Source organism: Toxotes jaculatrix, chromosome 24, assembly GCF_017976425.1.
Source record: "Toxotes jaculatrix isolate fToxJac2 chromosome 24, fToxJac2.pri, whole genome shotgun sequence".
NCBI lineage: Eukaryota > Metazoa > Chordata > Actinopteri > Toxotidae > Toxotes > Toxotes jaculatrix.
The window spans coordinates 8,393,435-8,419,982 of record NC_054417.1 but is presented as its reverse complement, the minus strand read 5'-3'; the positions used below and the strand labels follow the sequence as shown (position 1 = coordinate 8,419,982).

The window sequence follows — 26,548 nt, the reverse complement described above, 5'->3', positions numbered from 1 at the left end:
TTTACTTTACCAGATGGACTCATCTGAAAACATAAACAGCATCTCATGTTATATCAGTATAGTATTTATTCTCTATGGTTTTTTGTATCAGACCGAGGTGCTTTTACTGTCTGCTGAGGTAACTGTGCAGAAATTTTTAACAAGATCTGACTCCAACTCTGCAACAAATACAAAGTAGAGCTGTGAGAGTGTGTGTGTGTGTGTGTCCTCTCCGGCTGAATCATGCTGATCACCTCTGATATGCTGCTGCCCTGTGGCTACACATGCCCTGTTTAGGCAGAGACAAGAAGACACCAACTAATATCATGGTCAAAGACTTCCAGCTTCGCAGTTTTGTGGTAAATCTACTTCACAATTGGGATTCAGATTCAGAATAAGTTGATCCTGACCTGATGCAGATGTGTGTTTCAATGTTTATGTTCTGTTTTGTAAATGTAAAGATAGGTGAAGTGGAATAGGAGAAAGAGGAAAAAAGGGCCAAAGGAAAAGAAGAAGAAACTTGAAGGGAGGCATGAAGCAACAAGGACATAAGCAGGAAAAGTGTAAACAAAAACAGACGCCTGTAATAAACATATATCTAACATGGTGAGAAAGAAAAAACTAATGTGACAACATGAAGAGTCTAAAGCGCAGCTGCAGCTCCAATGTCTGAGAGTGGACGTGAAGTCCAGAGCAGTAAACTTCTCAGCCAGCGTCACTCTGACTTCCCCTGATTTGTTTGCCCTGTGGCTACCAGCGTCCTGCATCGGCCGAGACAGACAGGACGAGAGCTGCCCCCGAGTCCATCCACCCCACCGCAAACGGGTCACATCATGCGCCGGTGTCACTCGCGTGTTCACTCACTTCGGACCTGACCCACTTCACAGAGTCTGACCACCACTACCACAGCCAATAGGCCCTGACACCCTGCAATCTGAGCCACGGCTAATTAAAGCCCTCGCACACAATCAGAGGCTGCGGCCCTTTCACCGACATTGCCACCGACAGCAGATTGATGCTCGGACAGATCTAGCAAATGAGGGCGGCGGGGCGTTTATGAGAAACAGATCATTGTAATGAAGAAAACTTCTCTTACAAACTTCCCGGCGCAGGATGTCCATGAGTTCTGGGCAGGATGGTCAGCAACGGGCATCAGTGACGATTACTGTCTCTGTTGTTGTGGTGGTGTTCAACTGGGGATGTAATAAAGAAGGAGAGAGGAAATGGATGTGTAACACGATCAGAATTAACAATACACACAACGATACAGTCCAAACTAACATGTTTTAGCTTTGCACAGTTAGAAGATGACACTATAAAGGCGAAAGAAGAAAAGGAAACTGAGCATCTCGTGCTGCTCCAAAAGAAGTGAAGTCTTCCTCCATCTCATTGTCGCGTCTCGTGTGACACATTGGCCAGACGTCCTGGCTGCATGTCGTGAGTGAGGTCCGAGTGGCGTGCAGACTTCCTCAGCACACATGGCGGCGGGCGGCGCTGCTTTCGCCGCCACCCTCACCCCTCGCCGCCGCCCTCCACGGATTCGTTTAGAGCCTCTTCCCTAGAAGGTTCCACCTCGCCTCGCCCAGGGGACAAATGTGAGGCGTTACAGTCAGACCGGCTTTGTTACAAACACTGTGGTCTCACTGCTAGCACGCCGGCTGGGCCCTGCTGATAGCTAGTGCCACTGCCAAGGTGGGCCCGAACACACACACACACACTTACACAGAGTGCTACAAACTCCTCCAAGCTGAGCTCCAAGAGCACACAAGGACTGAATGGAGATGTGCAGGAGGAAGCCAAGTACATATCGACCCTAACAGGAACACAGCTTTTAAAATCTGATGTGATTTCATGGTCACAAGTAATATTTAGAAATTATTTTGAACACATAAGAGCGGCTTTTATGTTCTGATTTCACAAAAGCATGCAGGTAGTAGAGCTGCTCTGGTACGTAAATGATTTTTGATGCAAAATTTCTGCAGGTTTTCAAAGTTTTTAGGAGGTTTTGAGAACAACAGAACACATTTCAGTTATCAGCTCAAGTCTAAAAAAGCTTTTCAGCCACGGATATAAAAGAACAAACAGTGCCAAGGCAACTCAATACAAGGTAATTAATCTTTTAGAAAGAACATAACAATGTAATTGGTCCAGAGAGATAAGATGTGGACCAGGAGATGGAGATAATGAAGAGAGGTGGTTAGAACTGAAAAAGCCAAACTACAGAACAGTGTAGTGTGTTTAAATTTGAAAAGCTTTTTTTAAATGTGATATTTTAATGCCACAAAAATTCATGTTTTTTAGGCACAAACCAAAGGGCTAGACGTGAATTTGGTTCAGAAGAGATTCAAACACCTTCAGAAGCTGAAGCTAAGAAGTTAAAAAAAAAAGATAAACTAAAAGTAAACACCTGCTACTAGATTCAGCTTTTCTGTAAGTTGTTCAACTTGTTGTTTACCAATTACCTTCGAGGCTTTCTACCAGCGAGGACTTCTTTCTGCATTCTTTACATTTATATTTTATGTACTTGTTACTTGGCAGATACAGTGCTTCTCCTTCCCCGAGCCAATCTCCACTTTTACTTGAAAAAGGACAGGGAGGAAAATGTTTTCGAGCTTTGCGTTTGAAAGGCTTCAGAAGGTGATTTGGATCTCGGGCGTTGGAGATCGACGGTAATCAGAAGCTGGGTTTGTAAGAAAAAAAGAAAAAGAAAAAGAAAAAACAGAAAAACACCCACACAAGTTCACATGGCTCTCCCCTTCCCCCTGCCTTCCTGTGCAAATTTGGACATGATTACAAGTGAGAAAAGCCGAGGGGGGTCTGGCTTCGCAGCGGAGATGGAAGATACCACGAGTGTGTGTTTTTGTGCATGCATAGTTTTGCATGTGAGTGTGTGAGAGAGAGAAAAAGACCCCCGCACACACGTACGCATGCACTTCAGCCACACAGAACATACAGTCCCAGCAACATGAAATTCCAAGTAGATTTAATATTCACAGTTGCACAAATGGCATGACTCGGAAAGCCTCCAAACCTCCCTTTCTGAGGTGAAAAACCTCCTGTAAGTACTTTAACAATGGCATTTTGCTGGTTTAACATACCAGTTATGATTGAATAATACTTTCTCGTGAGTCTTTGATCTCGAAAAAGCAAGGCAAACCTAAATTTTGTACAGATTAAGGGTGGTTCAAAGCTGCAGAAGGACGGCAGTTTTTTTTTTTTTCCATCCCCTCTTCCCCTCCACCTTTTAAGTCGCCTGAGTGGAGAATCATTACACTTCAAAAGTACTGGTCCTCGCTGTAAAAGCCAATCATTAAATAAAAACTCAGGGAAGAAATACACCTAATTACAGGCAGACAAATGCACATAATTCTCCCGTTTCTTTCCCCCTCCTGTAGAGCTCAGAAACGCTTAAAAAAAAAAAAATGCATGTCGTCAACCGTTTGGGGGATTAAAACATACAACAGCTCAAGCACTTTTCACTTTACGTGTCGAGGTTTCACCAGCCTGAAGAGGGGAGGGGAAAAAAAATTACAAAAACTAATTCCACAGAGGACAGGAGTTGTTGTCGGGTTTGTGGAGGCGTTCAGAAAAGCGGCACAACCCAAGTCTTTGCAACACAGACGGTAAGACTCTGCACAGTGTGGGACGGCCGCATCATCTCCACATGTATTTATGAATTTACTACCGGCGTGTCATTACGGGTAAATGCTGTCACAGAAAACTGCAAGAGCGTCCAACTGCAAGGGAGTAGGAAGAGTTTAGGGTGCACAGCTTAGTCCAGGGCCACTTTTTCCCCATGAGAACTTTACAACAACAATCAATATTTCTATAATAAAAATGGATCACATGACTGAGTAGACGTGGTCACTCAAAGTGTTGAATCCACAAAGAATTATCGCCATCTCTATAGTCTGATTAGTAGAGACCAAAAACAGAGGTAACACAGAGTGAATAGTGGATCTACATTCACCAAGTGGCCAAAAACACAACATTGAGTGAATGCCATTATCATTATCATTATTGTGGGTGTGCAAACCACAGCTCGTCTCTGCTGCCACGAGGAGGCCAAAAGAAATCCACTCGGGATGTTTAGGCAACATAAACTCGCTAAATACAAAGCACAAAGTAAAGCAGGTATCTGCAATGTTTTTCTTTTTGCTCAGGATAAGATGATAAAAATACTGTAACCTGAAAAATCACCGCAACAAGCTCATCTTTAGCAGCTAATCAGCCAAATACCTGAATTAATAATTTGAAATTAAATGTCGGTCGAACACAGCAACCGCTCGTGAATTCTTCAAAAACACAATCTGAATATCACATTACTGATTTCGATGAACCATGGACCATTAACCGCTGAACTCCTAAAAGTTCCCTTCACCCATTACTCCTGTCCCACATGTTCATTTTCTTAAGATATTAGGCAATTTAATTACAGTTAAGAGCATTAAGGAGCAATTTTAAGTATAATTTGCAGTTCATGAACTGTTTTTGAAAATTACTCTTAATATAATTAACTTCTGTCATTAGGCCTAATCCCTGCAGGCTACAGAGGGAATGCTTCCTTTAAGAAATTACATACATGTAACGCTACATTCATTCCTTTTCAGCAGGAAGGTTGGACTGCAAAGGTTCGTCTCCTCAATGGAGTAATTATCTATTTCCAGTGAGAGAGTACAAAACAGTAATAAGTCCATTAACGGCTGTGAGTCTCTCTAGCATGAATAATCATAAACCAACCAAAAAAAAGTAATTGGCCTGTTCAGAAGACAAAAATACACAGAGAGAAAGGACACATTTGAAGTTCATTTGCTTCAGAATTTAGGGAAAAATGCCAAAGAAAGGAGGGCAAAGGGCAAGAAATCATGGATTTTTTATGACCACATTAACCCTGCACTGAATTGCACTGTCTCTTCATTCTCTGGTGAAGTATACCGCTTAATTAGAGCAGATATTTCCTTGTCGAAGATACTGGGGCCCAACTTCTAATTAAATCAAGAGGACAGTGGCGTATTAGTGATGGGAACACCCAGGCAGCCATCCACCATCGGCCATGATGCCTTCATAAAAAATGCATGCCGCTCCCTGAGAAGGAAAGCTCTAATTTACAAAAAAAGGAGAGGAAGAGGTTGAAAATTCATTCAAGGCTGGGGGTCTCAGCGGGGTGAGCCTCGCACCTTGACGGGTAAGTGATGGTTTGCTTAACGTCTCCTCTGATGAGGTTAAGGACGTGTCACTTTGTCTTTGGCCGAGCTTTAATCAGGCTCCAGCCGGCCCTCTGGCACGAGCCGAGGCTTCGCAGGCGCGTAACTGACCGGTGATTTAGAATGATATGATTACACCTACACCGGCATGCTGTGCAGCGGTGTGAATTAGCCCCCCCCCCCCACCACCACCACCACCTCTAGAAAATGTGTAATGAGCGATGTTCCCTGCTCCCAGCTGGGGCCCTGCGGACTCAGCCATGAGCCGGCATCCTAATCAGCCGTCAGCCAAAAAAGCCGCTGTTGCCGGCGCATTAGAATCTGTGTTTGTGCATATCAAAAGATTTCCACAAACGCATTGGCAAAACACATAATCACTTACCCCTCAGAGGGAGAGAAGGGGGAGGCTGGATGAACGACGGACAGACTGACAGATCATTTCCTTTGAGTGTTGCAGGAAATCATCACTGGCGTCACGTGACAAGCTTGCAACCAGTACTGGTCGTGTTGTCCATCAGAAGGAGTCAGTCAGTGTTTCCCTGAGAAAGAGCAAATTCAGACTCAACGCACAAGAAAGGATGAAAATAACAAACGAAAACACAAAGTTGTGGCTGTGACGTTCCTGCATGTGAGCTGAGAGAATACCACAAAATGACCACTGAGCTCAGGAAGGCCTTTCACAGCGAAACCTGGACTGTTGGTCCCAGAGAGCAGCTACACATCCCTGTTTTCCACCTGTTTAGCTAATACGCCATTAAAAGGCTTTATTTCCCCACAGTTACTGCTCACTACTTTAACTTTTCAGAAAAAAAAAATGTTGTCACGGATTTACAGTGTTTCACACGCTCCAAAACCAAACACTACATGGAATCACACACTGTAGTCTTCATGCTGAGAGGAAGGTGCAGCAGAACACAACACAACACAGCACAACACAACACAACACAGCACAACACTCCCAGAACTCAAAACAACCTCAAACACAAGCTAAACGAGAGAGACAGCAGATTTTAACCATCTACCTGTTGTATCTGTGTGTGTGTTTGTGTGAAGACGTTTACAAAAACACGATTTCTGGCCTTCGACAGGTGACACACCCTCAAACATACCTGTCGTAGCTTCTCGGCCATGAAGCTGACCTAGCAAACACACAAAGTGGGCAGCACCCTGACCTCTGAGGCTACAATTTCAAAATGTAAACACCGACAAACACAACTCCAACATGTTGTTGTTAATGACTTTCTGTTCGTAATGCTCACCGCTGCAGAGTTTCCCACCGTGTTCAAAAAGAAGGCTTTCCGTGGTTTTCCAGGTGTCCTGCTCGTTAGGTATCGAAAAAAACTTTATTGACACGGTCGGTAATGACAGTGCCAGCCAGCAGGCGACTCATCAACAGGAATGGCTTGTCAAAGCAATAAAGATGTGTGTATTGAAGCTGTTCAGTAACTGGGAATAAAGTCTTACTTTAATTTACAGTAAATGAAACACCTATCTTTGTCTTGCATGTGTCATTTCTGTTACTTTACATTGGGCTTCTGTAAAATGAATTCATACTTTAAATTGAGTAGATTTTTTGCTGCAGCAGAGAGTCTGATTCTCTATTTATGTCATTTTCCCAGATCTCTGTTGGGGCCTGGTTTACCATTGCCATACCATGACTCTGCTGTGCCAAATGTGGTGTTTCGGTGGGGAGCGAGAGCTTGAAACGATAAATGCAAATTAATAAAATTCCACGTGGGGGTCTTTGCAGAGCTGTCCAACATCACCACGGTGTGCCGCACCCCCTCTGATGGTGAGAGCATTGTTGTCTTTGTGACGCTCTGCAGCTGCTGTATTCAGTGGAAGAAGCAGCGATGGGACTCTGCCCTCTCACACTCACACTGTCACCTCCAGTTCACATGCCAGTCTACAGAAAATATGTCTTTAATGCATCAAACATGCGTAGATATACATTTAACGCTGTTTGATTTTCGTGCTGAGTTCAGGTGATGATCCAGATCAGGAAGCAAAATTAAAATTAAAGATTTTAAAAACTTTTTTCCTCTTCACCTAAATGCACAGTACAGAGTCCAGAAAGCTTGGCATTCTGGGAAACGTAGGAAATCGCTAATTAAGGCTAAAATATTCAAAAGAAATGTGCTTTTTTCAAAACGCTTTAGAACTAATTTCAGTCCCATTTTAATAATTAATTTTTTATAATGTACTTGCCTTTTATTTCATTTTGACCTTCTTTGTGTGATTCCTGCCTCACTTCCTACCTTCTGTTAATTGCTTTTTCCTTCATGCTTTGTGAAGCATTTTGGATCGGTTTTGAAAAAAAAAAAAAGGCACATAAATAAATACCAAGCAACTTCTGTCAAGCTTATTTTAGAGAAAACAGATATTCTTGTGTCCCTGGAATATGTGTGCATAATAATGCTAGGCAAAGCAATAAGTGCCAGGCAGGAAAAGAAAGAGGAGAGGACACAGAGTCCAAAACTAATGCAGTAACGTCCCCACATTAGGCGAGGCTGAGTTTCTTTTATCGTCTTCTTCTTCTTCCTCTGCCTTTTTTCCCCCCTCCTCTGTAGCACCGCTGGCACCGGGCTGCACCACCTGCTCCGGGGCTCTTTTCGCTCTGGCCAGAATGAACAGCTGGCTGCTCTTCTGACGCTCTGATTGGCTAATCCCTGCTGGTCACTTGCGCTTTTCCTCCCTGCATGTCATTGAACTTTCTCTCGCCGAGTGCCAGGTCCGAGGAGTGCTCTCTCTCTCCCTCTCTCGTCTTTGCCCAGGCCCGTCCTTCATGTGCCCTGCGAATGGTCCGGGTGGCATATGGGGATATGTAAATAATTTAATGAGGTCAAAAGTGTGAGAGCCTCCTCTACTTTTCCCTCAGCCAAACCGTCCTTCCATGGTACCAGTGGATAAATAAAGAATGTTCTTACAAGTAATATTTAGGTCCAGTGTTGACCTTTATTACCCAGTGTCTCCCACCTCTGATAAGATGACATGAGGAAAACTCCCAGTCAGCTGGCTTTAAAGCACTGTTTCAGGTCAAGAGCGAACAGTTTTGGAAGATTGGAGAAGATTGAGCTGGAGTCTGTGGTAACTGAGTGAGATTTGTTGTCACAGTGAGGTTGCCAGGTTTGGTACCTCTGCGCTTCCAGACTTCAGCCAAAACCTGTGCTCATAGACTACATCTGGCAGTCAGAGTTAGTCAGAGATGCTACACAGAAGTGCTCGGCGGATAGATAAACTGTCAAATCAAATTATTTGGATTTTGCCTCAGAGAGGTCATTAGGATGTCATTTTTAGTTTGAAGGGACAAATGCGCTTCCAGTTGTGTAACATCTGGCTCGAGTGTGTCTCAAAATTCCATGTGAGAAACAGTTGAAGTTTAGTTGTATTATAAACAAAACTAAATAATGTTTGCATACAGTGTTAGAAACCAAAATACACTGTGAGTGCCCTTGAGGTCTAAAGAACATGTTGATGCTTTTTCTTTCTTATAAAACAAAGCAGATGTTTTTAAAGAGAGCAGAGAGAACACTGCAAACAGAGGAGAGTGGGTGAGCTGAACGACTGATTAATCGAGCATAAAGGTTGTCTTTGACCTATAGCTTGACAAAATGTATCCATTTAAATAAATAAAGAGTGTAGTTAAAAACCTCAACTTCAATGCCCTGAAACCCTGTGAGGTGACGGCCTCACTTTGTTCTGTGAGCTCTGGAGTTTGATTTGGGCTGTTTATAGCATGTTTAAGTGAACGTGGAGAGACCTCAGCCTGCAGACCCATAGGCTCCACCAGCCCTACAGCATCCTGCGTTTGACTGATTGGATTGGTTGTGCATATCAGACATCTTCAACTAAGAGCAGCTTCCTCTCTTCATCAGATGCTAAATTACCACTGAGTCACTCACTTTTTTGTATTTATTTGCAGGGACTGATCTGTTCTCCAGTGCAGCTCACACTGACTTCAACATGGAAAAAATACACTTCAAATCCCCAGTTGCAACCAAACCTCAGACCTATTTTCATTCACTGGCCTCCGACGTGTTGTCATGCTCTATCAGTCTTATTTTGTGCATTAAAGCGTGATCTTTTTTTCCCTTATGTCTTCATTTTGCTGCTGATGTTCCATGCTCTGCCTCCCTTTTTTCCATATTGTAACCCTCCTGTTTCTTAAAGCACATTTACGTGCTGGTTTTGTATTTTTAAAGCTGCGTATAAATAAAGTTGACTTGACAGCCGCGCATTCACCGTGTACAGTGCACGACAAATGACCTTTTTCATCTGTAGAAGGACGACAAATGCAGGTAAAGGAGTAGAGTTGAAGAAGAAGATGAATTTAAAAAAAAAAGGGGGGGAGAATTTTCAATGCAAACGAGTCGATTTTACTACTAAGTGTATCTGTGGAGGCAGCAGAGTAGCCCGAGGCAAAATGTACACTTAGCTTTGGTCTATACAAGGCCCAGCAGTGAATCATCAGAGCTCAGCTGTCCAAAATACACCACCAATCTGGCCCAGGCATATGGCTGCATGACACTCGTATGAATTACTACTACACGCTCGTGTTGTTGTTTTTCCTCGCTTTTAAATGTTCTATATGCCGGGCAACAGTCCCAACACTGTTTTACATCAGAGCAGATCAAAATCACTGCCCTGACGCCTGAGAACAAACAGGTCTGTAATTTGAAGATTATGAGATGGGAAAGAGGTGCAGCCAGGTTTTAAAGACCTGTCAGGAAAATGTAAAACGTTATACATGAATATTTAATTTTTTGTAAAAAGCGTGTTTGTGATGTCTTTTTTGTATCAGACCACAAGAGTCACTAACTAAAAACACTAAACCATATGTATCTGTCAAAGAATGTGTGTGTATACTTTTTAATGTCTACGTGCCTTGAAAATGAGAGAAGCAGGATTTAAATGTTCAGCACATTACTGAGAGTGTTTGGTTTAAACTGAGGGGAACACCACATGGGTGGAGTTTGGTTCAGAGGACAATCTTTCACATCTTTTTTTTTCTAGTTTTGCCTTCTACATGAACTAATGAATGTATTTTTTTTTCCTTCTCCTTCTTCTTTCCTCTGTTTCCTAATTCAGCAATTCCCTCTCTGCATGCATTACTCTATGGTTGCAGGAATATTTCATCACATCCATCTTGAACTTTGACCTTCCTATTAGTTGCTTGTGAAGTCAGAGAGCAGTAAATTCAAGCTGATACGCAAGTCTAATAGATGTAAAATGTAAAAGTAGAGGAAGGTTGAAATTTCTCTCTTAATGATAGCGGTGTACTCCAGAGGATTCCCTCCTTGCCCGCCTTGACACGAGCGCTCATTTTTCGCATGTGTAATTGTCCAGGAGGTTCACAGCACATTATCAGATTCATCAGCTAATCATTTAAGACCCACTCTTTTATCTACAAGATGATCTGCGAATGATCCGATGGCACGCCGATCGATAGGAAAATCGGAATATGCAAAGTGCGTTCTGATGTTTGGCATCGCTCAACCTTTGGCGCTTTCATCTCGGCCTTTTGATGTTGCTTTTAATCTGCATAACGCAGTGTGAGTGGCTAATGGAGTTGAGCGTCTCCTTCAGTGGAGAGGACTCTGCTGCTGGAGTCCACCTGTCAGGGCTGAATAAAGTTTCAAAGTGAGATTGAGCCAGATAATATTTGGCATTTTTACTTAATAAATGAATTTAGTTGTTGTTGATTAATTTTCTATCGGTCCACAAAGGGATTAATTGACTTTTAGCACTAATTTCAATTCTGATATGGAAATGTAAAGTCAAGGTGCTTAAACAAAAGCTTCAACAGAATGCCATACATTACCATGGCTAAGCTGTTTGTTAAAAAAAAAAAAGGGAGACATATCTGAGAAATATTTCCATGAATGAAAAGCAGAAAACAATGTCTCAAAATCTGTTTAAAAGAAAAAAAAAAAATCTAATATTCATGTGATTATTTAAAGGACAGCGCTGACGTATTTTTCTGTATTTTTCTCATTATCAACAAAACACATAAAAATACTCAAACACAGATCTTCAAAAATGGGTCACAAATATCTAGTTTCATTTTTAAGAACAGGCTCAGTCATTTCTTAAAACCACTGGGCACTGTGGTTTTTAGTTGGAGACTGTTTTCAGCTCCAAGTATGTCCAGCAGGAGGATGAGTCCATTGACAATTAATTCCAGCGCAAAAGTCTTAAGATCAATTAATTATTGGTCATTTCATGGGATTTGCTGACAATAAGAAAAATAAAGAATAAATTCCTGTTGTTTGTTGTTATTCATTGTGATACAACTTGTTGAAAAGTGTAGAACAAATACAGGTGGGGAAAAAAGTGAAATACATGTTGGGTTACACTTTATCACCTAAATGAGACATAATAAGCAGCAGGGCCGGGGTCAGTGCACTTTGATCCACTTGAAAACGTGAATTGAGACTCTGAGTAATTAACATAATAATGAGAAGCGGAGCTCCATCCTCGGTGGTTTCTGTACAAACTGGATATGAGCAGAGAAAGATTTCCCGTTTCTGTCGTTTTGGAGAGAATTTAAAGTGACTTGAGTCCGACGCTGCCAAGCAAACCTCACAGTTTGTTCTCTGTGAATAAACATGAGGCGCTGAGGGTTTGGTACTCTGTAATTTGGCTACTTTTATTCGAGCAGGGTCATTTTCAAGAGAAATTACAAATTAAGAATTCAATAATACTTTTACAAAGACATTTCAGGAAAGATTCTTCTTCAGTCATGATATCATACATAGTATTTAACAGTCCCTCTTCATTTTTTTTAGCTTAAAAAAAGAAACAAAGATGAAGAAAGTGGAATTTTTCAGTCGAAAATACAGTGTTTTCACAATTGTATAAAAGTTCCCAAATTTGGAATTTTCCAGTAACTGGAAAATAAAGGAAATAAAATAAAATAAGATTAAACTTCGCATTTCACAATGTTTCAAAACACAATAAATGCTCTCTTTACGTAAAATTTGCCCCTATGATCGACACCATGTTCCTTTTTACTAAAATATATCTATATATTGAAGAACTATAGTACTGTACACAACAGTATGAAATAAATAAAATTAGGAAATATAAAATGGGCCACATAAATAATGTTTTTTTTTTTCAACCTACAAATAAAATGAATGCAATTTGCTGTTTTCAAAAAAATGGTTTGGTGTAATACTGACAAAGTTAAAAGAAAAGAAACTGAGAAAACATTGCACAACATAATGTAAACTAAGGAACTGCTGCCTATAAGTCTTAATACTGACACGGGTGCTTCAAAGAACAACAATGAACCATTTCATAATACTGAAGCTGGTGAAAAAAAGTAACCTTCCTTTTACACAATACGAGGGTGGCACTTGCAGAAAACACACAGGTTAAAAGGTTTGCATATAAGGCTTCTTTTTTCTTATCAAAAACACCTTACAAAGGCTTCATCCTTCATTTTTTTTCCCCCATACCATCTGTCCATAAACTGTATTTTCCCTTAAAATGAAGGTCTCTTTAAAACTTCATCCTCTTAAAAAAAAAAAAAAAAACCTCTAAGCTCCTTCATACAGTCTTTTGTTTAAATTCCTTCATTTGAAGTTGATTCAAGAGGCCTAAAACAGTGTGGCTGGAGATGTTTGTGGCCGGGCAACAGGGCAAAACTAAAGACGACACCGTAGGTAGGTAGGTGATAACAAAGGTAATATCGAAGGACTGTAGTGCAGACACTACTGCTCTTTTTCCAACACTGTATAAATATATACATAGGCAATACTTTTTATTATTTTTGTTCATGATTATAGAAGCGGAGTGCAATTTGTACAAGTCACTAGTTGTGCTATAAATACTATGGAACACAGGGGGTTTATTTGAGGAGGTTAGCACCACACATATTTTTAGGCCTTAGTACTGTACATTTTTTGAAATGTATTCATTTATTCATTGTTCGGTTTGCATAATGCAGCTTATTTCACAAACCCATGCCTCCCTTCCCTAAACGCCTCCTCCAGATTGATTTTTGAGTCCATGTCTTGTTCGGCAGACATCTCCCCCCCCCACACCTCCCCCGAGGAGTCTGTCAAAGAAAGCTTCCCGGAAGCTTCAGGCACGTGCACGTACAGCTTAAAACAGGGTGTTTTAAACCGAGTGGGTAAGAATACTGAACCGAAAGAGAGAAACTTAAAACTTTTAAGATGGGAAGCTTTTGAAACATCGTCGCCGATTACATGCCATCCTCCATCGTGTCCTCGTGATCCGATTTGGTTTCCGTTTTGCCGTCCAGCGAGCTATCGTCCATCGAGTGCTCTCCGTTTTCCTCCTCGTCCCTCAACGTGTCCGGGTCCGTGTCCATGCTCTTGCTTTCCTCCTCCTCCTCCTCAAACTCGTCATCCCTCCGTCCGATCTTGGCAAACGTTCCATCCACTTCCTTCCGTCCCTCTCTGATCCCTCCATTCACGGCCTCGTGCCTCAGGATGGCCTCGCGCTCCGCCAGCTCCGGGTAACCCTGAGGTGTCATGCCCTGCAAGTACGCCCGGCTCATCAGCAGCTCCGTGGGCTCCAGGTGGCCCTTCTCACGGGCCTCCCTCTCGGCCGCCTCCCGCTCCTCAGCCTCCCGCTTGCAGTAGGAGTAGCGGTGGTTCATGTGCTGTGAGTAGGAGCCCGAGTGAGAGAACCTCTTCCCGCACTTGTCGCACTGGTAAGGCTTCTCCCCCGAGTGCAGTCTGGAGTGCTCGATGAGATGGTGTTTGTGTTTGAAGGCTTTCTTGCAGATCTGGCACTGGTGTGGCCTCTTGCCTGTGGAGACACAAAACACAGAACAGGGACGTGAGTCGGCTGCTTCACTCATCCTGCTGCTACAACACATTACACAATTCAGAAGAAAGCAAAACGTTGAGGAAAAACTCTGATGAATTGGATGGCATGGAGTAAAATGACATCACGGAGCATTAAATGCAACTTTGACTTACGACTTAGAGATATTTGTTTATTCAAATTGCGAGCACGGTGAGAGAGTGCGCTCGCATTCATGGGCCTACATTATGGAAATTCCCTCCCGTGGTTAAAGCATGGAGAAACTCGACCACAACTACTTATTTTAGGCCTGCGTGCCACACTGATGAATGCAACATAAATAAACTACTGCAAAGCAAACAAACAGAGAAGGCGCGACAAAGAAGTAAACAAATCTGAGATGGGCTGGAGGGAAGGGGGAGGCTCCGAGGGGTTACCCTGCTTATCTCCCAACACAATTCAAGTTCATGGTGACGCCTGGCCCTCCATTAGGTTATGGGCTGGGTCTCCTCCGTCTACCAAATGTGACGGGACGCTTCGGATGCCAAGGCAGAAATGAGAAACCCAAGCTGGCCACAAGGGCAGGGTGAGATAGTTTTATGACACGGGGCCATAAACTGTCTGGCTAAATAAATGTCCGCCGGCTTGTAATGTGGCCACACGGCTGCTGTTACACTTACAGTGTATTCCAAAACACTTACTGCTCACTAACCTGAACTTCTTCACTTCTAAAACCTAAAGTTACCTGCACTTCTTTCAAAAGCTACCACTGCTAACAAGTCTCCGAACTTCTAATTTTGTCTTCTTCTGATTCACTGCTGCTCACCACGTGTGGAAATATGGCTGCCTGCCTCACACAAATCACATGACTCCCCTCTGACATTCGCGTCCACCAGCCAACAGGCTCTCCCACTGCACTTCTGTGCAACATCTGGCCAGTTCGAACAGTGCTTCATTGCACTTCTGAGCCTCGTCATATTGTTAAAAACAACACACAGCGACACAAACATAAAAGTGTCGCGTCCTGAGCGTTCCAGAGATAACGCACCCTTTTTTTTTTTTCTTTTTTAAGAGTTCAGTGCGCTGTTCTAACGGTGCACCCTCCCTCCCTTTCATGTCTGACCAGATAACACGAAGGCTGCATGAAACGCTGAGCGCTCCGCTACAGATAGTGGATAAAATAAATGATGCAACCTAGTGAAAGAGGATCTCTGTATAATAACTATAATGAAAGACTTGTTATCAGTGCTCTGAAGCTTCTGAGCGCTACTCTGCTGATGTGATCTATCGCCAATAATGGGGCCGATAAAGGCATTAGAGGCCTTTTGCTGGCTTTATATATCTAGGTGAATTGATGTGTGTCTTTTGAGATAGCAAAATGGTTAATACAGCAGGATATGATTGGAAAATAAAGAGTACAATCACTTGAAAAGATAGCTGAAGTCTCCCTTCCCTTGCCTACCTGCATTAATTACAGATTCTACTCTCTCTTCATATTTTAGAAAAGAACACACAAAGCTTTAAACACATCACATCTTTACAAATTCATCAAATGCATCTCAACCCTGTCAATGAAGAAGCAAGTTAGGTGTTGGTTTACATATACAACTTAAGAGTTAAACAGAGAAAGAAAGAAGAAGAAAAGGGGTAACAAAAAAATATATTCATACTGATAGGATTTGGCAACACAAACATTTAAAACATAAAAAAGCATGGGGTTTAAAATAAGGGTCTAGAACAGTATATACCTGTGTGTTCATATTTGTGTCTTAGAAGGGAACTGCTCTTCTGGAATGTTTTGTCGCACAAGTCACACGCGTACATACCACTTTCGGTCTTCTTAATCTTCTTCCGCGACAGACAGGAGTCGGGGTCTGTCATGTCGTCCAGCCCTGACATGTAATCTGGTGTACCGTCGAGCAGGTCCCCCTTCAAAAACAACAACAGAAAGAGAGAAAACAAAAAAAAAAAAATAACAATGAATTTGGTGTGTGATGAAGGGTTTAATGTAAATTTACTGACTATGAGAAGAAGTCAGTGTGTTTGGAATAATCTGAAGAGCTATCATGGAGCTGCAGTTATTCGTCCACTCAGGAGTTGTCGTTTAGTTGTAGGAGTTGTAGAGTTAACGCAATTCTTAAAATAATGAAAGTATTTTAAGAATAAATGTCATAATATTGTAATTGGATGATGTGTAAGTGAGCAAATTTTGTTTTTATTTAAATAAAAGATACTCAGTGTTGAAAGAAATTACTGTCTGCGACACTTTATGTCACTAGATAAAACAGTAAACTGAACTGTACGTCCCAAACAATCACACTGTGCTCCATGTTCTCATGAATTTTTGATTACCAGAACATACCAGCATTGATTTCTTATAAAACTTTCAGCTCTGGAGTAATATCACCCATCTATAACTGACATGCTCCCCCTTATGAAACTCGGCCATAATGGTGTATTCAGTGTGGTCTAATTTTGTACAGGAGTGTTAATTCTGCACATTCCTTTAAAATTCTCTTTTATGATAAAGATTAGTCCTTGACTTGAATTGATGGAGAACAATATTACAACATTAGAGGAGGCACAGTGAGCCATTCTTGAAACTGCAAACTCATATAATGATTAAAATCAGAAGGTGCACCTTAATGGCCAATATTGAGCCACCAAAGCTTTCTTTAATGAATCTGTGTGTGATAATGTGTGGACAGCCCTGCACTGTGTTTTAAGAAGGGGCCACTATCACTCTGCAATCAATTTGAACTAAACGCCTGTAGCTGTATTTTTAAAATCTAATTTAATAACTTAGAATAGGAAACATTATTAATACTTTTTTTCATCAAAATGGTTCCCTCTATGTTAAACAGCCTTCAGCATTCACTGGTAATGAACATGGAGGCTGTGCATTATTAATCCACATGTAGAAGCTCATTTTGGCTTTGGCTCTCTTTAAAATGCAGCAAAGTTGCGATGGGAAATTTCAGAGAAGTGCACAGCTCCAGGGCTCACCTTTGTCATTTTTACAAAGGCCTTTCACCCATATTTAATAACAAAATATCTGAGTTCAGGCCAGCGCTGGAAGAGGACTGGAGTCAGGAGCATTAATGTATTCCACACACAGCAGCGAGTAAAATTTACAGTGGAGAGTGGTAACAATTAGAGCTTTACTGAGATTAGATTTGAGGGCCAACATCGTTCCTGTTATTTATTTGAACCTGATGCTGTTTGATATTTTGTGCCAGTGTTTTTATGCTTTAAACTGGACCATTCTGAGGGTAAAAGAATTAAAGTAGAAACTGAAAAACTACTGGGATTCTGTGTTAAGGTTTTGTGTGGAAAGCCTTCAAAACTGTTTTTAGACCATTGCTGAACGATTATAAATCTCATCACTAACATCCAGAAATCTACAAATGAGGCTGTGTTAGAAAGGTTGGAGACACATTAAAGCCAGGATAGGATCATCCACTTAAAATGATATAAAAAAGAAAGAAAAGAAGGCAGCAAATCCTGGAACCAGCAAGTATTTGGCTTTTTTGCCAAATAATTGACTAATATAACTGATTAACACGATTAACTCTCTGTGTTAGCACTAACAAAGCCCATCCCTTCCACCATTGACTGGTATTAGTGTTATTATAATTACTAATGTATCAATCTCAGACTGTACACAGCTGAACCTCTAAAATGCCCCCTGTCCTTCATGACACCACTAATGACGTGACTTTTTTCCACCCTGGGGTGGTGTCACAGCTGTTTATCTCCATCGCTTTTGCCAGTTCGGCCTACCTCAGGTGAGAGTGTCTCTCTCCTGACTCTGAAGTCATTTTTAATTAGTACAGAAATGAGTTCAGATCATTTTAGGGAATCTGAGTGAGCCTGGGGCTTTTACAAAACCACAGGTGGCTTATTTACCTGGAAACCTGGTTTCCGCTGGTACTTTCTCCTCTGCTGCATCTCGGCAAAGGTAGCTGCCCCTGCTGCGTAAGTGTAGGCCATGTGTGGTAGGAAGCCCATTTGATCCATGCCCGGATAGGGCCTAAGACCTGGTATGCTGGCCTGCATGGGGGGCATGAATGTGGCAGGTGGAAAAGCGCTCTGAGGTGGAAGTGATGTGTACAGGGGTTTGGCAGCAAACGGGTTAATGCCGAAAATGGGGCTAGTGCTTTTTTCTAGGTTTCCGTTGTTGGTAGAGCCTGAGAAATCTTTCTTGAGATAGGCCAAGTTCAAAGGCTCTTCGAAGTGCTCTCGTGGAGAGGGGACGTTGTTATGGTCAATGGTGATGCTGTTGACTTTAGGTCTGCTTTTGACAGTCAGTGCGTGCTTGGGCTCCTTCATGAGTCTCGGCAGCGAGAGGTCCAGGGGCTCCGCCTGCAGGTCTTCTGATGTCAAGCTGTTTGGAGTGTAGGAGCTGCTGTGAGAGTTTTTGGAAGATGTAGAGGACAGATTTAACGGGGAGGGGGTGTTGCTGCGGGAGTGGTCCAACTTTTCACCTGCGGGTTTGGCGCTGCCGCTGAACTGGTGGTTTTTCAAATGTCTGAGTGAGTTGTCACAGTTGTTAACGTTGTTATGGAGCTCTGCTATGGAGGGGGATGTGATGCGGTCAGTAGGTTTGATTAGTGACACAGGTGACCTAGCTGCCATAGAGTCTTTTGGTGGAGTGTGGTGGTTATTTGTTCCGACAACCATATCCGTGTTGTTCCTGTGCTCTAGTGGTGGGGTTCTGGTAGTGCCATACTGGTACATCTTTCGCTGATCGAACCACTCCTTGACAAATTCCTGAGGAAGGCCAACCGCTATGGAAATCTTGAGCAGCTCCTCCGAGTTGGGCTCCATGTTCATGGCGAAATACGCCTTCAGCACAGACATGTGGTCCCTGTAAGGGTTCAGTGGCCCAGTGAGTCCCTTCTCAGACAACATGGGGGAGGTTAAGTGGCTGTTCTTCTCCATGAATATCCCTGGTTTGTTGGGCATCAAATTCTCACTGGGCTGCAGCACAGCTTTGATCTCTTCATTCATTTTACACAGGTAGCGTTCATGCTGATGCAAAGGTATTGGCCCGGGGAAGGTTTCTTTGCAATATTGGCAAGCATAAGGCGTAAACATGTTGTTTTCCTGCACCTTCTCATCCACACCTCCTTCAAGCATGTGGTTGGATTTCTCTCGTTTGATATTGCTAATCTGTCTCTTTGAGTCTGTTGTCAAGCTCTGGAGGCAGGCTTTGGCTTCGTTCACTTTTTCTAATGTGTAGTCGATGATGCTTTTGGTGGCGCCGTTGTGATTGACGAGTGGAAGACCAACCTGAGGCCCCCCTGGCGATGTCAGCGCCTGCTTCTGTTCTTCGACCTGGGACCCCAGTTCCTTCATGTAGGCCTTAAGCTTGGAGAGTTCCTCTGGCTTGCAGTCCATTTTCTGCCTGCACACAGTGTTGTCCACAATCTGAAGGACCTTCTGCACCTCACTCAGGTTGTTCCCCAGCGGCCCTGGGTAGCCCAGGAGCTGTGACTCGAGCCCGGCAATCCCAAGGTGCTGCAAGGGGCTCTGGGCTGTTGAGTTGTGGTGGATCCCCAGTGGGCTGTTCCCTCCCATGCCTCCGTTCATGAACGGCCCCGGAGCACCAAATCCATGAGATGCCATCATCAGCTTGTAGTCATTGAAGTCAAGCGGCTCCGTCTTGATGTTAAGGTGGTTGTTGTGTTCGGGAAGTCCAAGCGGCTTGCCGTTCTCCAGCTTCTGCCGCAGCTGGGTTATGGCAGTGTTGGTGGGCGAGGAGGAAGCTGAGGTTGGGGAGGAGCCAGTCTTCATGTTGCTGCGCATCCTGCCATTGACAGCTATCAGCCCAATGCACTTTTTGCTGCTTATGTGGGAACTGTAGGAGCCAGAGTGGGAGAAACGCTTCTTGCAGTTGGGGCACTCATATGGTTTTTCACCTGAAAAACAAAATATATATATATGTATAGCATAAGATGGCTGATATGAGAATGTAAGTATGTATGTGAATAATATCACCGAAGTGTACTGTTTGTTTGTTCATTTATAGGAGACAATGAACATAAATCAACATAGACATTTTAACAACATCAGGGTAAATCTGCCAGGATCAGATCAACATCCAATTTGCTAATTTGCAAATGATTATTTGTCAAGCCTGTTTTACATTAAGGCAATTCAAAGTGCTTCACATGGCAGAGGAAGGTGTTAGAAAACTTTTTTAAAAAATACAATGAAAGTAAAATGAAATACAGCGAGAGAATATACTGGGAACACAGTGCAGCAATTAATTGCCTGAAATTTACTAAAGGAAACAGAAGTTAGGCGAGAAACAAGTGAGTTCACTGCTGTAGATGTGATGAAAGACGTAAATTAAATTAAACTGTAAGTGAAGTGTTGCATGTTATTTGAGTACCAGTCGTTTTAAGTCATTACATATATTTGTGTGCTGTAGGACTTGTGTTGTTTTTTTTTGCCCCTTTATACACATCGGCTTTGTAACAACAGATGAAAATTTTGAATCAACTCTGTCTCTGTTTAGTTTTTTCTATTGATCAGTGGAAGTTGTCTGTGACAAACAAACCGCTAAATGAAATTAAACCTCTGATGTGCCTCACATACATACGCATTTCCAACCAAATATTATACTTGGCAACTGAAATGATTCTTAACACAGCAGAGTTCAGTGTCCATTAACAGCAGGGAGGGTCCAAAAAGAAGCCGAAAGGAATTTCTGCAGATTCATGGTGTTCTTAAATCATGGTTATGAATATTCAAAGAGCGGGGCAGCATTCCTCTTGCCACTCACCACTATGAATCCGGAGGTGTTCCTTCAGATGGTGCTTGTATTTGAAGGCCTTGCCACACTCGGTGCATTTGAACTTGCGGTTGCCGGCCGCTTGGTTGAGCAGTTGGTGCTGTGAGAGAGAAAGAGAGAGAGAGAGAGAAAGACACAAGTTGAAAAAAAAATGGGAGAGTTCAGTAAATAATCACAATTGGTCGGCATGACAACACGCAACAAGCCAAGCAGCTCCTGTCGCCAATGAAGCATCTTGGCTTTCTACTCCCACCTCCGTTGAGCGACTACAGGCAGCGGCGGTAATAACAGAGAGAATCACATACTTTTTAATTTCCTGGCTCCTCAGCCAAAGGAGGCATGCCTTTAGAATTTGGCAGCCCAGAAAATAGAATAAATGAAAAGAGTCGTTTTTTTTTTCTTTTTTACACCGTTTCCCCCTCATTACAGCCACCGATCTGATCTACTTTTCAATTAATTTGGGCCTAATCAGTCTAAAAGGTATTCAGAATCATCTGTGAGCTCTTTCTCTCTGCATACCTGTATTCACACCATTTGAATTACACTTTGTACTTTTTCAGAACAGTCTCAAATGTCTTATAGTAATTGGGGCTTTTTTTAAAAAACCTCAAATGTCTCTTTAATAATCTTAGGATACAGAACAGAGCGTATAGGCCCGGCCTTGATTCGCTGTTCAAAGGTAAACATCAGTTGCAATCCATGGAATTTGCAATTCAAACAAGGCCTGTTCTCTGAAAAGGAAAAAAAAAAAGAAAAATCAAAATATAAGACCCAGCAACAACAACAACACTGGGTGTGTAAACCTGACTTGTCACTCACGAAACAATTAATTCCAAGTGGGAGGTGAGGACGTTAAACAGTTAGTAAATATAAAGAAAAAAAAAAAAAACGACACATTTTCTCTGAGCTCGCTAGGGGGAAAAACACAGCGACTCCCTCCTCCCAGTTCAGCCTTGACAAATGCTGGGGTGTGTGCTGACTCTACCCACATTCCTGGGGAGACAGATGGTGGCGCGCAGGACACTGGGAGGACTGGGAGGAATTGTTCAAACAGCCCCAACCTTCAAAGATCAAGCAGGGAGAGTCGGGGGCCCCGCCAAGCGCCGGAGAGGGACCCCACTGCTCGTATGTTGCTGAGTTGCATAAACAAACAGCAACAGCTGCTTCAGTGCCCCCACCTCCACCACCATCCCCTTACTTCCCCCTTGAGGACCCCTGCCCGGTAAAGTTTAGTCTCGCCACCACTGCTAATAAGACACAATCGCTCTGCGCTCCTAATTGTGAATGGCACCGGCAAAATGCTCCATCTCTCCTTCATGGCTCATTGTCGGTGTGAACACCACCACTGCTGATTGTGGGCGGGGACCCGACTGGATGTTTGCATATGTATAACCTCTAATTAGTCATATTTCAGCTAAGTGCTTAAGAGGAGGAGGAGTATTAAGGCTTGTAAACATACGAGACAGAACAACACGGCACATGATTACCTATCAGGACATTATTCTTTATGTTAATCTGATTGCTCCTGAGTTAGTTGGTAATTGCCAAATGTACATTTGCACATAAATATGTGCTCATTTTGATTTTCTCTGTCCTCTAGACGCGTTGAGTGGAAGTGATATGTTTTATGTTTGCGGTTTGTCTTGAAGAAACAGAAAAAGAAGAACCGGGGTCTTAGATACCGTGACTGAAAAGACAAAGAAACGAGCGCCACCTACAGAAAGTCTAACTGCAGCCACAAAGGAAATCAAAGGAGTAAGACGTCACCTCGTTCTCATCTCAAGGATTACCATTTAAACAATCCAGCTAATTTACAAATCAAGATAACCGGCTTTGTGGAAGGACCTGCAGTGCTTGTATAGGAGTCTTTGGCCATTGACTCGACTCTGGAGGGGAGCAGCAACAGCATTGTAATATGAGGATTGGGACAGCGGCTCACTCGGCCGGCCCATCTGCTCACGTTTACACCCAGCTGGTAGATCAGGTGAAAGTGCTGGCTGCTGACATCTGATCAAATCAGCCACAGTCTGAGCCTGTCATCCTCGCTTCAGAGAGCACAACACCCACGACCTGGGACTGAACACTGCAAAGCATCAGGGTACATGATATCATCTGTGATTGGCTGAATGGCAGATTTTTTTTTTTTTTTTTGCACTACTGTACATTACAAGGTTTTTCTTGTGGAGGAAGCCTGTGAGAAAATTAGGTATCGAAGAAGTGACACAAACCATTTTTCTTATTTTTTGTTTAAAGGGAGCAGACACAGCTACTGCATTAGTATTGGAGGTTTTGTCTGTGTTGTAACACACAACCTGTAGTCGTAATGTAATCTAATACATAAAAGACAAAAAAGAGATAATGTGTGACCTTTTTCCTGGAGGTTTTCAATTGCTTCTTTTTAAATTTCTTTTTAAGTTTCTCAAAGTTAAATTTCACTGGATATCTAAATCACAGAAGTAGATTCATTGCATTTTAGAGATTAACTTAAAGTCTTTGATAAAACTTGCTTTTTTTTTTTCAAAACAAATCCTTCAGTTATAATCATCCTTCAAGGCACAAATACAGACTCCATCTACTTTAAAATTTACTGCTCCAATTTTAGTTCACTGAGAAGTTATAATTATCCCCCAATGTGCGAAAACTCTGAAAGCGTGCAATTTTTTTTTTTTTTTTTGCCACAATCTCTCACCCCACATCTTCAACTTAAAGCTGACAAGCGAGTTAAACACCCGTGACTGCTGGATGTGTTTTCACCTCACAGGACTTTAAGGTGATTCATGCTAACTGCCAGCATATTCACATTATACAGTATTTCAGACATATAGGTTATAAATCGCTTGAGAAAATTCAAGTATACACAGATGTTTATGCAGTGCATGAAATTAGAAGTGGGGGGTGGTGGTGGGGGGTGGGTGGAGTTTGATGGAGTACTACGACTGCAGGCTGCACCAGAAGAACATTAAAGGCCAGGAGTGAAGTGAAGTTAAGGAGCTGATAAAAATTTCCAAATTGGAAATTAACACAATCATTCGATCGTGAACATGAGACTGGAAAATCATATCAGGGAGGGCCATCAAAAAACCATTTAGGGCCTCAATTAAAGTTATTACCATTAAAGGATCTGCATCTTCAAAATGCCATGAAAAATTAATAATGATTGCCAATCAGAAAAAATGATCTCTCTTCTCCGAGGGATCAGAGCACATTAGAAATGAAATGAAATAGGGGATAGAAACGGGAGGAGGAGAAAAAAATAGAAAGTCATGGGAGGGATGACGAAGAAGAAAATTTAAATTCCGCTCACCTGATCCCTCGCAGGCTTGTGTGTGGCCATATGCCGCTCAAGCTGAGTGCGGTAAGCAAACGTGTAGTTGCACAGGGGGCAGGCGAAGTTCTCCTCGTTCTTCTCATGACGGTACTTGATGTGCTCCTTCAGCGATGTCAAGCGCTTGTAGCCCCGGTCGCAGTAGGGGCAGGTCAACAGTTGGGCGAAGGCATCTGGCGTTCCAGGTGGCAGGTCTGCACAGGAGACAGCGGGAGGGGGGGGGGGGGGGGAGGGGAAGGGAAAGCGGGCCAAAAGGTCAGCGAATCAATGGCAGCTAACGGGCGGGCTGCCCAGAGTGGTATGGGAGTTATCTCTGCAATCTGCTCCACATGAGAGCCACAGTGTCAGGCTGGCATCCGCTGCACTACGGCCTCCTCCCGACTCCTCACACACTTGTGCTGCCTCACACACAGCGCACTCACTCTGATCAGTCTCGGTTTCCTTGACATAGCAACAAACAGGCACATGACACTGCATGTACACAAACACACGGATACATATACGAAACTGCAAGTCGACAAACTCGTTGAGACACACACATAATTCCTCATACCTTTCTAATTGCTTTTAACTGCCCACACTTTTTAATGCCATTCTCGCTGACACGTTCATCGTGACTGAAGCATGAATCACGAGCCTGTTCCGATTCAAACCCCCCTCAGCTCTTTCCCTCCGGGGAGCTTCAGAGGTGAGCTATCTGATTTCAAGCCCCTGCCCAGCTGTTGCTTAAGACTGTAGGTAAACACCAAGGCATCCGGCGAATCTGTGGGACCAACAGCTGCCCAGTCGTGTCAGAGCTGCTACTCTGTCCAGACTCCTTTCCTTTCTTTTTTTTTTTTTGCTGGCCTTTGCTGCTGCTCTGTTCCTGCAACATTCATGCTACAGGAGGAGGCAGAGTTCAATACCAACCCAGAGTTAAGGAATTAGGGCTGGGTATCAAACCTTTTTTCTAAAGTTAAGTGATACAATGTGGCCTGTCTCAACACACTTTGGTGCTGCAGTGTTTTATAGCCTGGTAGGACCTGTAACTTCAGATAGATATTGATGTGTTACTGACACTTCTGAGAAAGTTTGATCTTACAAAATGATGGGGGCAACATATTAAATCCTGTTGAGTTTTCAGTCAAAATATTTTTAGAACAAGTTGTATATTTAGTTCCCTAAATTATCTTTGGTGACTCTGAAAAGTTGAACCAACAGTCTGTCAGTAAAAAAAAACTCTATACGTTCACCTTTGACCCCTCCCACCAACCCCTGACAGGATTCATACCGTTCTCCTCTGGTCCAGTGGCCTCAGGTGTGCCCAGGCGGGACAGCTCCTCTGGGGCTTCTGGGTAGATGATGGCGGTGTCGCCCCGCTGCAGGTACTCGGCGATGCTCACCACGTGGCTGTCGCTGTCGTCCAGCTTCCGCTTGGCGAAGAAGTCCTCAAATTCTGAAGTGCAATCGACGCTCTTGACTGAAAGGGAGGAGGAGAGAGAAAGAGAGACAGTGAAGGAGGAGACAGAGAGAGAGAGAGGGAGAGAGAGAGGGGGAGGAATAAATTGGATTCATTTCTTCCCCAGAGAAATGTCTTACAGGAGGATATTGGGAACATCTTGGTGGAAATGCGATGAGGACAGCCACCCTAAAACATTACAGCCGTGCTTTGGGGAGAATACATCTAAATTACTGGGTTTGCTTGTCACGCCATGCCGGCTAAAATAAGAATTGTAACTTAATCCGGCCAAAAGTCAGAGATAAACGTGCTACCATGAGCTGCTGACGAGTAACGTGTTAAAAAAAAAAAAAAACCTTCACTGACCTAATTTACTCATGACATAAAATCTGATTCTGAGTTTAGGACTGTACAATAAAAAAAGGAAAAGACACTCATACACATACATATGTACACGCACAAGGCTGGCTTAATCAGCAACAGAGCCACGTTTCTTTGTATCGACTTTCACATATAAGGTCAATCAAGAGACTGTGGCTTTTGTTGATTCTGTGTTGAACAGATTACCAAGGCCAAACCACAAACCAGCGCAAAAAAGAGAAGGGGAGGGGAAAAAAAAAGAGAGAGACATGCTCTGCCATAGCTGGGCAGAATGTATCTTAAGCCAGCCAAAGTGCTGAGGCCACACAATGCGTTTTCTCAAATTATTTCCCAGTCCCTTCTCTTCAGGGAAACTCTTAAGCTGCAGTGTGGAGATAGCTGCCTCCAAAAACAAACCGGAGCTAAAAGAAATCAGCAGCCTTCATTAGTCAAGGGGATGGCCGACTTTCAAAAAAAAAAAAAAAAAAAATCACACACACACACACACACTCAAACTCACACAATGTTTACATCCTAGAGATTGTGGAGGCTGTTTGGCTATGCTGAACCAAGAAAAAAAAAAAACTAAAAAACCCAGTGAAGTCTCATCAGACTCCCTCCCCTGTTAATTAGGCTTTTAGACTGTGAGCCAAGGTGAG

At 42.9% G+C, this 26,548-nt stretch overlaps 1 protein-coding gene across 4 annotated transcripts in view; it reads right to left on the bottom strand.

Annotated features, from left to right (window-relative positions):
* Positions 1–11,819: 11,819 nt before the first annotated feature.
* Positions 11,820–26,548, bottom strand: part of zeb2b (zinc finger E-box binding homeobox 2b) — an 89,533-nt gene continuing 74,804 nt past the window's right edge. For 2 of the 4 annotated variants that reach the window (XM_041032429.1, XM_041032430.1), the window contains exons 5-10: positions 25,362–25,550; positions 24,071–24,285; positions 20,758–20,866; positions 17,874–19,888; positions 15,713–15,893; positions 11,820–13,967 (exon numbers count right to left, since the gene is read on the bottom strand). In XM_041032429.1, the coding sequence (XP_040888363.1) occupies positions 13,396–13,967; positions 15,713–15,893; positions 17,874–19,888; positions 20,758–20,866; positions 24,071–24,285; positions 25,362–25,550 (3,281 nt within the window). In that variant the 3' untranslated portion in view covers positions 11,820–13,395. The remainder of the gene's footprint in view (positions 13,968–15,712; positions 15,894–17,873; positions 19,889–20,757; positions 20,867–24,070; positions 24,286–25,361; positions 25,551–26,548) is intronic. The other 2 variants (XM_041032431.1, XM_041032432.1) reach the window with 1 other exon arrangement.